We start from the raw sequence: 16,098 nt of genomic DNA on the forward strand, positions 1-16,098 counted from the left end.
GTGCTCTCTGCCTGTGTGCATATGCACTAGATGGTATTTCTCAACTCCTGTCCTGTAGGTCCTCCTACAGAGCACAGTTTCTTGCTTTTCCTGCTCTAATACAGCCGATTCAGCTCAAAAAGGCTTGTGGTTGATTCTCATATTGAGTCCTAGTATGTAGTGAAATACTCTCTAATGAATGAAAGTGAGTGATCTCATGTGGGGGACTTTTCTGGAACACTAATTCTGCATTCTGGTGCTCATTGGAGGGCTGTATATACACCAGATGGTTAACTAGTAAATACATCCAGAGAACATGTATTTTGCTTTTCCGGTACTATATTAAAAAGCACATAGATGTGGGTAAACAAAGTCCCACAGAGTATGCATCAGGTGTATTTGTTTCACATGCACAGCCAGGTTTACTGTTTTTTTTTCTGCCAGAAAAGCTAAAAGGTTGCCTTATACGTCACATTTGGTAAACCCCTGCATCATCTGGAGTCCCAAGTTTCCCACTTGTAAATATGACGTCGTCAGCTACTTTTACAAGTAGGTAAATTGATTTTTCCCAGTTTCCGACTCCACTTGAATGGAGCATTAAACCTTTTGGATATCATATACAAATAAAGGACTAGGCTTACTCCAAGTGCTAAGTGAATGGCAAGTGATGGCTAAAAGAAAGGTTGACACCATATTGCACATTTCAGCTCTTAAAAACATCAACATTTAGAATGTAGTTTAAAACATTATGGATAAAATACATAACATTATTATCAGACTGTGCAGATGGACTGCATTACTGGAGCTGGGCATCACTGCACCAGCCTTATGCAGCATTTCTACTGATTTTTCTAAAATTATGAATAATTTATTCAGTGAGACATGGACAAAGTCATTCAGACTGGTCTGATATGATAAGGTGCTTTGTGAAGAAACTTAACAGTTCAAATTTCTTTACAGTGGTGGTGACACAAGCAAATATAGCCATTTTATTTTTTACCAAAATGACCAGTGGACCTACATATTCTTCTAGTATTTTTCGAACATATATTATGTTGTATTGTTAAAATGGTAGTAAATCTAAAAAAAAAACAAAACAGTTAGATAGATAGATAGATAGATAGAACTTTATTGTACTTTATTGTTACGGTAGACATATAAGACATATAATTGCACATTAACTTACATACATTAGGCAGAAATAGGAAATAGACATTAATTAAAGTAAACTATGAGAGAGTAGGAATAAGTATATCTATTGCATATTTACATGGCATATAAGACAGATTAGTTGTATTTACATGAAAGCAGGTATTGCACTAAGTAGTACGAGGTAGTGACAACACAATGTATATAAACATAACTAGGAGTAGCAGCAGTGTTTACAGTCTAAAGTGCATAGTGAAAGTGTCATTGCAGTAGCAGGTTATGATATGTTGCACAGTCTGTATTAACAGGAGAGGTAATATAGTGATGTGACTTACAGACTATTTTGTCTTGCAATGCCTTGCATGTACCTCTCCACCATGAAGTGGTTAAAAAATACATGTTTTAGGACCAAAAAATGAATGAATTAATAAATAAATCACAAAGCTATTGTAAAACAGTGTCGCAGGCATCAGACATCACATGTGTAAACATGTCATGGAGTAAATAAACACACAGACGTCTGGTTTCTTTCACCATCAATGGTCTGAGATCAATTCTGACACAGGATGCATTTTCTAGAACGACACATTTCACATCAAACTACACCAAAAGACTGTGTTTACATCGCAACCATTTAATTTATGCAGAAATTTTGAATCATGTCCTTTAATCACGCTGCTGGCCACCCACAGCACTGCACAGGTTCAACCATTCCCTTTCCCAGCACACCTGACTGAGCTCATGAAGGGCTCAATAGTGAGCTGATGAGCTGGATAAGCTGTGCTGAGTCAAGAAATACTTGAAACCTTGGAATGCTTTGGGACACCAAGAGCAGGCTCAAAGGGGAACTCCACCAATTTTTCCAGAGTTTGACATAATTAAATGGTTATGGGTTTGGTGTGAAATGCTCAGTACTAAAGAAACTTACCGACTCAGAATCGTTCACAGTGGTGGTGATAGGAACCAGACATCTGAGGAGCTTAATGCCTCTAAAAGCTTCCTCACAGAAAGTTATTATATGAAATGGTTATGATGTTTGAGACATTGTTTTCGAGTAGTTTTGTGATAAGGTTTTGATCTAAAACATATTTTAATCAATATGTTGATTAAACACGGCAGCACGGTGGCGCAGTGGGTAGCGCTGTCGCCTCACAGCAAGAAGGGCCTGGGTTCGATTCCTGGCCGGGCGACCAGGGTCCTTTCTGGGTGGAGTTTGCATGTTCTCCCTGTGTCTGCGTGGGTTTCCTACCACAGTCCAAAGACATGCAATCAGGCCAACTGGGCATGTTAATTGCCCCTAGGTGTGAATGTATATGTCTGTCTGTCTGCCCTGCGATGGACTGGCAACCTGTCCAGGGTGTATCCTGCCTTCTGCCCAATGACAGTTGGGATAGGCTCCAGCACCCCCTGTGACCCAGAAGGATAGGTGGTTTAGACGATGTGTGTGTGTGTTACATAAAAGTAGTAGACAGGTTCATTGGTGGTTTTGAATGGTAAATAAAATGTCTATATTTGCGTTATAGACGTTGTGACCCCTGGTTCCCATCACCACCAATGTAAAGAAATCACTCTGTACGTTTCTCTACAATGGGCCACTTCACAACCACTCTGAATGAACCTATTTACACCTCAAGGACTGAATTGTTCAGAAATTTTGAAAAATCGGTGGAGTTCCCCTTTGGGAAACACTTGCACTGTCTGCAACGCTCGCATCTGTACACGAGCGCGCCCCCTTTGTCGCTACGTGCGCACTGCACGCACTGCGCAGGATCGGCGCAGCCTTTGCCCGTCGACGTTTTGTCCAGCAGGGAAGCGTCCCGGGGCTCGAGCACGCGCAATGATGTTTGAGAAGGATACGGCCGGGAGAGGAGCGCGCCGCGGGAGGAACGGAGGGGAACGCGCGCCGACAGAGAAATAAGTGGAAACCGCGTCGTGGACAGAGGGATAGGTTACGTGTCCCGCTCCTCGTCGGTCTTTTCGCGGGTCCGCGCCGGGCAGACGGGTTTCAGCGGCTGTTGTCAGCCAGCGCGAGCTAGCAAAGTGAACAACACGAGCGCAGAGAGAGGGAGCGCGAGCGGACTGACTGACTGACTGCGGTGGCTAAAGCCCGCTAGCGGCGGAGGGAAGCCGAGCTCGTTCGCCGCCCTTTCCCGAGTTGTTCCGCTCATTTTTCGCCTTACTTTTTTCGCCGGTTTGACCGAGGACGGTGTACCGAGGACACCGCGGAGGGCTAGAGCCGCCCGCTGGTACTTTTTCTCCTCAGACTGGGGGTTGAGAGGGCCTGTTGTTCTTATCTTTCCCCTCAACTTAGCTAACCTAGCTCGCCTGTTAGCCAGTTATGACAAACACTCGGTGATTTTCGGGCTCTGCAGTTTTCCCCGTCGCGGTTTTTTGGGTGTTATTATTATTATTTTTATTATTTTTTTGTTTCCTTTCCCTGCTCCGGAGGCGGAGTGGAGGATATGGGGAAACCGTGCCTAGCTCACCGTCTCCAACTCTCGCTCCAGCCGCGGTCTCACATCGGGAGAGCTCCCAACCTCCCTCCGCCGTCCTCCCTCACCGCTCTGTGGAGACGTTGCTGCCGCGCGACCGCCTTTGGAAGCCGCTGCTAGCCGGTTCGTTAGCCTCTCCGCGCTAACTCGTTTCCCATTCCCGTCTCCAGCTGCTGCCGCCTCCTCCGACTGCTGTTGCTGTTGTAATCCAGCTCGTATCGACAAACGCCAGGCTTTTAGCTCGGCTCGCCGAGGATGGCTTAGTTCGTGCGGCGGGGATCTGTCACGCAGCGCATGTAAACATATCCACTTTCCCTTCGTCGAGCAGAGGAGCCCGTTTCGGCGAGATGAATTATCAGCAGCACCTCGCGAACTCAGCAGCTATCCGGGCTGAGATCCAGAGATTCGAGTCCGTCCATCCCAACATCTACTCCATCTACGAGCTCCTGGAGCGGGTCGATGAGCCTCTGCTGCAGAACCAGATCCGGGAGCACGTCATCGCCATCGAAGGTGAGAGTACGGAAAGTTTATGCGACTTGATAACCACGATTATTTACTTCTAACGTGATTCATGGGCTCCGTCCGAAACCGCATACAGCCATACTGAATAGTATCCCAAAAATAGTGCACCGCTAATAGAAGTCCATTCATTAGTTTAGTGTGTGGTTTTGGATGCAGCTCATGGTTAAGCTCATTGTTTTCAAAGGGCCTGTTTGCTTAGTACGCGCTTGTTTCCTTTGTGGCTCTTTTCTCACCACGTTTATTACACCCTGTCCTATGAAGGGCGTTTGGATAACAGTATGAAGCTCTAATTGGCCTAACGCCCTGATGCAGCTGGGCAGATGTGAAAGCAGGGGCGATTACAGTCATATGGGGATTACACCTTATTCACCTTGGCACCTTCTCCACACACACTAAATCTGTTGCAAACTTGGTTTTGTGTAATATATAAAACAGATTCAGCACCTCTTCTGGTTTGGATCACTTAAATGTGTAATGATTAGTCTGTTGTGTTCTCCAATGTGCAGCTTGAAGATGGATATTGTCTCTATTATTCTACCAGTCGTTCATCTAGAGTCTAAATTAGCAGGAAATGTGCAACATAAGCTCATAATGGGGATAAATTATTATTTTATTCACATTTACATGGAAATTTGCAAAGGAATTTTGAAAGGAGGAAATAATGATATACCTGGGCTGTTTATGATTTCGGCTTTTCCCATATCTGCCCTTGGCTACTACTGTAGTCAAAGCGTTTGTGTACTTTGTACACACAGGCTTTCCAAGCGGTGCGTGTGGAGTCAGTGTGCATTAACCTCATTGAAATCTGTATTTGCTGTAGCTTATTCAGTTCGTCAGTAATCCTCACTTTCTGGGTGGGCGGTCATTTTCAGACCTTATGTCAGAGCTTGGTGGGTGGGTGAGCATTTGACCCCGGTTGAAGCGTAGGTACGGTAGGCTGTGGGGAATGGGGAATGGGACTTAGCCTGCTCAGGCATGTAGAAGGATCAGTCCTGACAGAGGCAACCTGTCACAACCACCACACCCCCTTATTCAAACAGGCCCGAGCTCGGCTTGCTCCCCACAGTGGAGACTGTAATCTAATTTCTCTTTGATAATGTGCCTCTGCTGAAGTGTTGTCTTCTGGGTGGAATCGAGAGGGCAGGAGATGTGGGTTTTGCCCATATCCTACATTTTCTATCCTACATTAGTCCATTTCTAACATATGTGTGGTTTTATGTACCAAAACCACTCACGATTCTTTTTTTCCTTGACAATTTCCCAACCTTTGTTTGTCTCAGAGTTAAACTGGCTGTGCCTTTAAGACTGATGCATGTAAATGAATTCGGCTGCCCTGTAATGCGCCTTATTTAATAAGCAGTCCGAGCTGAAACACTTCATATAACTTCAGCTTGAATGGGTGGAGCTAAACATGCAGGTTAAATTGGCATAAATACATAAATATGTTGTCTTTTTTGACATCACAAAACAATGAATTGTAAACAGGCTCTTTTTTTCAGGTTAATTTCTGTATATTGACTGCACACGCCCAGTGTTTACATAGTACACCTAACTCTTCATTCAAAAAAGATATGAAAGGTATTTTTCTATGATATATGCCATTTACAGTACAATATTTAGCAGATATCAGTGCAAAACAGAGATTGTGCAGGCTCACATGTAGTTTTATGGCACCTTGAATGACTCCTCTCTGACCCTGAGTGTGACAGATGGCAAATCCCAGCTGAAAACTGATACAGGACACACCCTCTGATCTCTGACCCACAAGAATTGTTGGAGTTCAAATGAAATGAATTGGACTGGATGGTGTTTAGAGACAGCCATGCACAAAGAGTGAGGAAGGTAGAGAGAGTAGACAGAGGGGTGGATAGGGAGTGAAGAAGAAAGATCTATTTCTCGTCGACGGAAAGATGAAAGGAGTTGAGTGACAAGTGGATGGAGGGGAAGAGAGCCAAAATACTGGAAATAGAGTATTAAACGAGATGAGAGGGAGCGCAAAGGGACAGGAGAAGAGCAATTATGCAATCGTCTGATTGCTGCATTGAAGCAGGAGAAGCTTTTAAACAGTGGTTTTAGTGATTACGCAACCTTGCCGTCCCGAGATGCTGATGTCAGGAGCGCGTCTGTCTTTATATATTAGAGTGATCCGACGTTGTGCGGTGCGCCCGTTGTTCCCTGCTGATTCACTCTTCTTCCGAACTGACCCTGACCACAGCAAAGCCTATGCATGTAGGCCACAGCCTTTTGTATGCAAAGCATGCATGTGAACTCCCAGACATGCATCCCAGCGATGCAGGATAAAGGGCATTTATTAGCATATAAACTGTGGCCTTGTGCAGTGAAACAGGCTTTATACAAGTTCATATCACAGCTGGACGAGGCTGGTTTTATGAAATATGCTGTGGTATTAACAGGGTATTTGGTCTTGGGAAGCCATGTGGAGTTGTCTCTCATGCAGTGGCCACATGGTGAGAGCGTATGGTGATAACGGTGGCATTAAACCCCCCCCCACAAAAGCAACATGAATCAGATCTCTTGGATTAGCTGGGGATTTTTACTTTTTCGGCATTACAGAGCCCAGTAAATCTGTGCGAGGGCATCCTGCAGTTTACCACCTGGTCGAGCAGATGATGGTGGCATGCAATCATCATCTTTATGCCCTTCATTCCTCTCGAGCTCGTTTAGACCTGAGATGACGAGGCAGGTTTACACAACTTGCTCTAATGCTGTCTTTCCTGAATACCGTCTGCTGTGTCTGCAGCTCCAACATGGCGAAAAATGTAATATCATGATATTTGAAGACATCATAAGGATCACTGTATTTAATTTTTCTCAGGTTTTCAAGTTGGATCAAGTAAAAATGTCCAATGCCTCACTTTATAAAAAAATCCTCAACACATGTGCATGCAGTAGTGAGAACACCCTTTCATTAATTTAATTTCCAATCAAAAATGATCATTAAGTCCAGGTTTCTAATGTCTCAGTTATTAATTTTTACAGCTTCGTTTCTTTTTTAATTTCCTGAAACTTGTAAAAGCTGCAGGGCCTCTTTTTACCACATCTCCGAAGTTCAGTCTTAGTAGTTGGTTGCATTTTCTCCTTCTCACAATCCAAGTAATCCCAAACGCATTCAATGATACGGAGGGCTTTTCCGTGGCCAGTCTGTTGTTCTAAGAACGCCAGCAGCTTCTCACAGTGAAGGATGGACAAAAACATCTGTGAATTTTTTTATGTCTGAAGCAAGATGGGGCTTGATTTTCTTCTATCTCTTGAAGATGAAAGTTTCAAGTGCTGTTTATCTGATTCTGAGAGTTTTGGTGGTCTACCAAGTCTTGCACAGTTGCTAGGAGTCATGTTTTTAGTATTTAGTAGTCTTTTTGTAATGTGTACAGTTTTAAAGATTTGTTTATTTGCTTATTTTTCTTTGACCTCTTCCTTTCCTATGCAAATGGGTTAATGCATATCTAATCCGCTCAGAAATATTTGAAATATTATATGAAAAATCAGTAACTTGTAATTCATGATTCATGCAATTCATTTGGTTTTCTTCTCTCTGAAGGACAAAAGTTTCAAGTACTGTTTATCTGATTTGTTTTCTTGGTCTGCTGGTCTTGCACAGCTGTTGGGAGTCATATTTTCGGTGTGTCCTTTTGTAATGTCTGCAATTTTGGAAATTCCTATACGCATATTTTCCTTTGATCTTCTCTAGGGCTGAAAGATTAATCGGTTTTGTATCGAAATTGCAATTTCAGAGCTGCAATTTTCAAATCGCAAGAGCTGCAATTTTTTAAAAATTATGGCGAACAATTTTGTCCCATGTTTAAAAGGGGAAATTTAGCTTAATAACTCAGAGAGTGAACCGCCTGGAGATAAGGTTGACCAATCAGAGGCACTAAAACCTTCATGTGTTGTGACATCACAACTACAGCTTCCTGGCAGTCCAGGCACACTGTGGTCAGGGGTCAAGCCTCTACGGAGCTCTGCTGGTGACATCCTGTATAAATAAAAATAATGGGTGGCCACGAGTCAGTAAGGCATGGGAACGAGATAATTAAGTCATGGCCACGACTTAGTAAGGTGTGGGAACGAGATCATGCCTTATTGAGCTGTGGTCAAGGCTTAATCATCTGATTCCCATGCTTTACTAAGTTGTTGTCACACATTCGGATCTTGTCCCCACGCCCTACGAAGTCGTGGCCACGACTTACTCATTTTGTTCCCACGCCTTACTAAGTTGTGGCCATGCATTATTTTTATTTGTCACCAGCAGGGCTACGTAAACCTCAAGCCAGAAAAGGTGGATGTTCTGGTCTTCTTGGCAAAAAAAACAGGCCTAAACCTTAATTTATAGAAAATAATCGCAATTTAAATCGCAGTTGCAGTATTAATCAGAAAAATCGCAATTAGATATTTTCCCCAAATCGTTCAGCCCTAATCTTCTCCTTCCCTTTGCAAGTTGATTACCGTATATATCTAATCCCCTCAGAAATATTTTTAATGAAAAATTTATAATTTTATTTATTGTATTTATTGTAATTCATGGTAGTTTTGACTGGAAATGAATTAAGGAAATGAAGGCTGGTCTCATAGATTTACACAGTACTTTCTCTATCAAAAACACTGTAGATTCAGTGATTTTTATTCAACGGTTCATATACCAAACTGCACTTAATCCAATTATACAGGACTTATTGTGCTCTCTTTTTAATATACCATGCAGTAGTCCAGTCTTTAAGTACTAATAATATCCATGATACGCTCAGAAAAACATATGATAAATTACATCACAGTGATGATAAAATATCATGATATTGCCCAAACATATGTTGTTTATGTTGATATGTAGGTTGTTTTTCCTCTGCCTAATACTTTTCACTTTCTCCTTGTCCAAATGTTGTTTTCAACAAATTAGACCTCTATCTGATTGCCTGCATCCTGATGATTAGACTTGAAGAAAGGGCAGGGTTCAACGTTAACTTTTTTCCCAACTTGCCCAGTTGGGCAAGCGACCTGAAGGTTCACTGTCCTGAACCAAATTTCTACTGTCCTGAACAAATCTTTGTATTTTAAAGTGTTATTCAAATATAAATGAGCACTTATAAGCTAATATATTTAGTTAAGATATTTCTTTCTTAAAATATACTTTATATATCACTAAACTTTTCTTTTTGCTGTAAATAAGCAAAGGTTTCATAACAGCAGTGCTGTGCTGCCGCTCCTCCACAGCCACAAATGTCTTTATTATTGGCTGTCTATCCTTTAAGAACCTCACTAAATCAAATCAAATTTATTGTCATATTGCATTTACACAGGTGTGAAGGTGAGTGAAAATCTTAGGTGCATAGCCCCCTTTTAGAAATACAAAAATTAAATACAAAAAAAAAAAAATTAAATACAAAAAAATAAAAAATTAAATACAAAAAATATAAATATATATAAAAAAAAATATATATAAATTTATATATAAAGAAAAAAAAAATATATATATATATATATATACACACACACTAGTGTTGCACTATTTTCTATGTACATTTTTACAGTAATAACTTGTGAAATAAAACTATGATATGTACAGTTGTACACATTTCCATATGTGCAGTTAGTGAGTCTGAGGTAGATAATAAATGAGATGCAGGTACACAGGGACAGAATATTGATATAGAAATCTTCCAGATTCTACAAGATATGGATAGAAGATGTACAAGATGTCAATCTATATGTGTGAGTATAGATTTGCTAGATTGGAGGTGCAGTAAGATCAGAGTGAGTCTGTTGATGTGGATGAGGTGTGGATTGTCCATGGAGATCATCATGATGATGGCTCAGGCTGCATTTACACCGCACCGCAAGGTACCGCATTTGTTTTCAATGGAAAGCGTCAGTTCTGCCAGACGTAGCCGTGCAGTGCATGATGGGTCCGGCGTGTCGAGTCTGGGGGATGCGATGCGGCGAAAAGTTGAGCCGAGCTAAAATTTATGCAGATTAACCTGGCCAGCGTGATGCGTCTGTCCGATCAGAAGATAGCTGGTGTTTGTGCGATATTTGTTCACAACGCAGTGTATGAAACATGCGTTCCATATTGAAACGTTCCGGTGGAGTAAGCAGGAAAAGCTCCAAACAATTTTAAACCTAGATATTTTTAAATGTGTGTATATATATATATATATATATATATATATATATATATATATATATATATATATATATATATATATATATTTGTAGTTAATAGCATACTAAATTTGTTTTTTGATTATTAGGAAATCAGAACATTTATAAATTAAAATTTGACAGGCCTATAGACCGATACACCAGCACTACTGGCTGTTCAGCAGCCTGGTGGCCCGGGGGGAGACCCCTTCAAGGTCTCCTGTGCTGGCATCAGTAGAGACCTCAGCCAGAACACTAATAAAAGCTGGACGACTGGAGATCTTTCAGACCAGATTCCCATAAATCATCGTAGATCACCATAGTTAACCTAATGAATTCCTACCGCTGAATTGTATTTGTCTTATTATAAATACATTCATATTAAAGTTGTCAATAAACTTAGCATTAGCGTTTGCATGCAGAAGTTAGCGAATATTACCCAACTTTCTACAACCTATACAACCTGTACAGTACTGGCTACTAAGTTCCGGTCCACGTTTAATCTGCAGGTCTGTTTCATGTGGATAGTCAGTAAAAGGGTTTTCCCTGTTGACCGTGTGATGTGCTGTTGTGACTAACTTGGTCAGCTTGGAATCTGCTTCACTGATCATTCCCACTTCTTGCAGTTCCAGATTACGTCTGGAACACTGTATTTAGATGTAGTTACTGCGTTTCACTGATATACTTCATTTGATATGACTTGTAGATCTGACTACTTGCATTTTTGCACATTTTGTTTCACTTTAACAATGTTAGTTAGAATTACTGCATCAACCAAATACTGTGTTCCGTTGTGGTTGTTCTGGATGCTTCCTCAGTGACTGCTATGCTCATATCTGCTAGGCTATCTGCTAATATGCTTATATGCCATAGTATGTTACATCCTCCTTTGCACAGCTCCACGTACTCTCAGTACCGTGTGCTGCCTGTGTTCTGTTTTGTATTTATTGTAAGTTTTTCATATGTATTCATTGTACTGTATTGTCTGCACTGTGTTTATTGTATTGTTTCGCACTTGTGTTCCTGTGTTGGTCCTGGAGGAATGCTGTTTTGTTTGACATTGACTTTGTTTTATCCATCATATCGCTGCTGTCTGAAGAAAACCTTTTTTAGTTTTTGACATAATTTGAAAATACCTGTTGTCCTTTACATTGTGTGTAAATTTCATGAGGAATTGATCAAAGGAAACGGCCCAGAATGACTTGGAAAAATTTCTGGTTCCACTGATTTACATTAAAAGTAAAGTAGGTTTTTTCCTTCTCCTGTAAAGTTACCATTTGGAGATACGAGGTTTTCTTCCGACAACAGCGATTGGCTTTTCCGCTGCTATACCTGCATGTGACACAGAGGCTTGCTCTGCCACTCAGACAACTGTTTTCTGAAAGTTGAGTAGTACTGAGAAAAAAGAACCACTTTTATCTGCCTTGTTCGGATATTCCTTACAAAGTTTACAGAACTTCTCAGATACTGAGGGAATGAATCTGCACTCGCTTTGCTTCCTAATCTCAGTTCGCTGACGTTTTCCTGCGCGTCTGTTCTGACATCGTTTGTCAACAAATAATACCATTGGCTTGTTTTGACTACATATGCGATGGGCTGTATATCGTCGCCGTCCAAACAAAAACAAGTATCCCCAAAATAGTATGTTTATAGGTGAGGGCAAAAACAGGCTCTTACCTTTTAATGTAAATTAATGTAAAAAGGTTTTATTCCAAGTGATTTTTGGAGCATTTCTATTTGTCCGATCATCATGAAATTTTCTCACACCGTAAAGGCCAGCTGGTGTGTTGAAATGATAAAGATGAAAAATAAAAATTGACATAAATGGAGATGCATGGTTTTCTTTGGACAGCGAGGATATTCCAGTGAATTGACTCTGGCCTTAGTTACATTGTTCTGTCTGCAAGATGTCTTTTGTGCTGTTGTCCCGACGTTGCGTTTTACTTGCCCCGGGCACTCGGGCAGTCGTTATCGTTACACCCTGAAGGGGTTTTTACTATTCCTGATATGTTATGAGCCATTCAAATTTAGATGCGGAGCGCCTCGTTAGGTGCAGTCGTCTCTGGCATTCTTTAAAGGCGACCTGTCAGACTGATCCAAGGTTTGGGGTGACTTTGGCATGACGACAGTGCTAGGTGTCCCCCAGTCAGCAGGAGCATCATGCAGATGGGGATGCTGAGTGAAAATGCAGCCCCTCCCACCTAGCCTGCCTGGAGGGCACCATTAGGGAAAGGCAGTCAGCAGCCGTCCGTGTGGTTCGTTAAGCACATCCGGGCAGGGATGCGTCACACGCCGTTCCCTACACAACACAGTCGCCGAAGCCTCGGCTGCAGCGTCGTAACCCTCTGTCTTCAAAATTTCCTTTGCCTGCGTCCTGCATCGTCCGTCCTCTACTTTTACAGATCCTTTTTTTTTTGTCGTTGAGATTTATGCTTTTCTCTCCGGTGTACCCCGTAGGGGCAGCTTTGTGGTCAGCGTTCTGCTGAAATTGCATTGGCGCAAACTAGAGGAGCTGCAGCAAAGAGGCCGTATATCTGTTTATATTTAATTAGGAAGCCCTCAAGCACATCCATTGAGAGTGGAAGCTGAGGCCAGGGGAGAGACTGAGGGGGGGGGGCACATATGGGGGTCCATATGCCAAAGAGGCCTGCTACGTCTAGACTAGGTTCAGGGATTAACTAGATTGCATCGTGCCCGAAACAGTTGCATTAAAGAGCTCTGAGTACAGATACACAATAAGCAATATGGCTGGTGATTAAAGGACCTAATGCCTCCCTTTAGTTACAAGATCTGGCTTTTCTACAAGTTCTAGGCTTCTAAATATGTTAAATTTGGATATAGAGGCAAGGACCCCGGTCCTGTTGAGAGATTTAGAGAGACAGTAACAAAAAGAGAGGGATTTTTGGGACTGACGGCCGTAAAGGAGAGGAAGTTTAAGTTGATTTGAAAGAAAAAGGATGAAAGAGTGCTGCAGACGAGGCTAGGAAGAATCCAGAGAGTGTGCAGCAGGGCTTCTTCCTTCGCTGTCCTCTTCTCGCTCTCCCAGCCTTTCTGTGCTGGATGTTCTGTGTGTGGGTGGTGAGAGACCAAGAGTTCTCTGCCTGAGCTGAATAGTGATTTGTTCTTTCCCAGATAGAAGAGAAAAAAAGCAGAAGTGAAATCACACCATCGTTCTACTGGCTGTTTTTGTTCTTCCGTCTTTTAGCCCTTTAATCAAACCTGTGCTTCCCTGAAATTTGAGATACGTGATAGGTGTTTATATAATGTCCCAACCCTCACATCGAGGCACTCTGTTAATTAGATGTTGGAGCCGCAGTCGCTGTGGCTGGGTTTGGTTTTACACGGTGCGTGTACATACTCTGGGTCGAGACTACACCTTGACACATGATCGTCTTAGATGTACTCAAATAACATCTGACTTTACACAACGGTTTTTACCAGGGCTTTTACTTGGCTGGGGTTGGCACAATGCCTCTTTATTTCCTATACCAATTTTGAAACCTTTAGGCCCAATCCCATTTCACCCCTCGCCCCAAACACTTAGCCCTACCCCTCTATTTTTGCGTGTTCACTCTTAGGTGTAGGGTGTCCCGATGTTTGTTGAGATAGAGGGGTGGGGCGAAGTGTTAGGGCTACATGACCCTCCAAACTGAGGTTTTCAGAGACTCACTCCAAGCCGAGTGTTATGAGGAAAAAAAAGAGAAAAACCCCCAAAGAAACCCACAAATGTGGGACTTTTCACCGTTGAAAATGAATGATAACCACTGAATTATCTTAGTTTATTGTCGTTTCAGTGTATTATGGTTCTTTTCTTCATAACAAGCATTACAAATCGCTAGTAGTGCTGATATCTCAGTAGCTAACTAGCTAAATTTCCAGTTCCACCTTAAAAGGTGCAGCAGTTACATTCTGGCGCCTCAGGCATCGGAACTGCTGCTCCATTTAAGGTGGACCGGGAAAATTTGAACAAGAAGCTGGTGAATATCTGACTTCAGCTTCATATCACTGAAGAATTAGGGGTGGGCGATAATAAATAATTGCCCCCCTCTTTGAAGGCATATGATGCCCTAAATGTAACTAAAGCCCAGCAGTGAGGAGCTGAACTTTACCCTCCTCTGCTGTCACTGCAGACTGGCAGGGTCGCCTACAGAGCAGCGCCGGTAGCTGTTAATGAAGTGATGCTCTTTTATTTGAGGGTCCTAATTTGTAGGGCAAGATTTCCACCACTACCCCTTGTAACTCAGTTCCAAGTGGCGAAGTGACCCTCAAACAAGGGGTAGGGGCAAAAATAAGAAATAGGACTGGGCCTAAGTATCAGCTAAATGCTGATATTTCTTCTTTTAAAGCTATTAAGCTTAAAATGAGTTTATAAAAGTGGGCCTCCATGTTTAAACTTTCCAAACTCTCTGCTGCACTACAGGAAGGAAATAAACACCTAACACCATCACATCACATGATATAAGTGTGTTATTTCAGGCTACATTAGCTTTGGATCAGTTTCTTTCTTTTCTTTTCAGTCTTCATCCGATTCAGCGTTTTTATTGCTGATATCAGCTCGATACCTGGTGTCGTTTGGTTGTGCCATGTTTAGCCTATCAAAGTGGAGATTAGGGAAGGTTCTTATAGAAGGGAACTGAGAAACGTCCAGCGTCTGAACCCAGTCTCTTTACGCACCTTGGTTCCCAGCAGTTATTTGACACCCCAGGAAGTGTAAGGTGTGAAAAGTGTGTCTCTGACTAAAAGAGGCTGTTGTGGCGCGAGTGAGCGACACTGCTGAAGCTGTCTCGCTGGCTAGAATGGAGGAGGATCCACCTGTTGGTCCAGTTCCACGAGGAAATCCACTGTGGGTCCAGCTAAATGGGAAGAGTGCGGCCTCCTCACTGCCATTTTTTTCTTACACCCACACTTCGCATGAAAAATAGCTTCGATAAACACTCACAAGCATAAGGTAGTCATTCATTCTTTATTCGTTCAGGCCTCACCTTTCAGTGGGTGTGCTTTCTTGTAGGAAGCCCTTTTGCGAAGCAGCTTGATCAGCAGTGGTGGACGAAGTACACAAACCATGTTCTTGAGTTAAAGTAGAGATACCCAAGGTAAAATATTACTCCAGTAAAAGTAGAAGTTCCTCCCTTTAGACCTCCACTTGAGCAAAAGTACGAAAGTATTTGCCTTCAAAGGTACTTAAGTATCAAAAGTGAAAGTACTAAAAGATTAATTATGACTTTAATGTCATGTTACTATTTTTGTAACAAGACTCGCTTCATTAACTCATTTTAGGTGAAAATACTCCAGTGTCTCTCTTGGTAAACCAGTCTTTTAATAGAAGGTCATTAATTAGTGACGCTGATGTCTATTAAAATGATCATAAGCACAAAACACTGAAGAACCATCAGGTAGAACTGAGTGGCTCTGAAATCACTTTCTGCAAACAAGCAAAGTTTCAGTTTAAAATTATTTTTGGAACTTAGTTACAAGTTTAAGTTTAATAAAAACTTGCTTTAAACACAGATTCGCAAATGAGTTTCTGTCTCTGTTCATAAACATAAACTAGCCAAAACAAATTTACTGTAAAATGAAATGTTTGTATAAATATAGAAAAAACACACAAACCAGTCACGACTGCATATGTGTACATATTTCTATACTGTGGTCTGTTTACACAAAGTTAGGTTAGTTCATCATTTATGTTGAATAGACTCTCCCAAAATTTTACGCTGCTGCACTGACCTTGAACCGTGTGCTGCACTGGGTCGGTATGACCAACAGGTCAAAACAAGCTCTAAACTAAGTGACCGCTGTGCCC

The 16,098-nt window shown here is 41.9% G+C and overlaps 1 protein-coding gene across 1 annotated transcript in view; it reads left to right on the forward strand.

Moving 5' to 3' along the window:
- The first annotated feature begins 2,928 nt into the window (after positions 1 to 2,928).
- Positions 2,929 to 16,098, forward strand: part of agap1 (ArfGAP with GTPase domain, ankyrin repeat and PH domain 1) — a 263,429-nt gene continuing 250,259 nt past the window's right edge. The window contains exon 1 of the mRNA XM_036569793.1: positions 2,929 to 4,130. Within this exon, the coding sequence (XP_036425686.1) occupies positions 3,968 to 4,130 (163 nt within the window). The 5' untranslated portion in view covers positions 2,929 to 3,967. The remainder of the gene's footprint in view (positions 4,131 to 16,098) is intronic.

Source organism: Colossoma macropomum, unplaced genomic scaffold, assembly GCF_904425465.1.
Source record: "Colossoma macropomum unplaced genomic scaffold, Colossoma_macropomum, whole genome shotgun sequence".
NCBI lineage: Eukaryota > Metazoa > Chordata > Actinopteri > Characiformes > Serrasalmidae > Colossoma > Colossoma macropomum.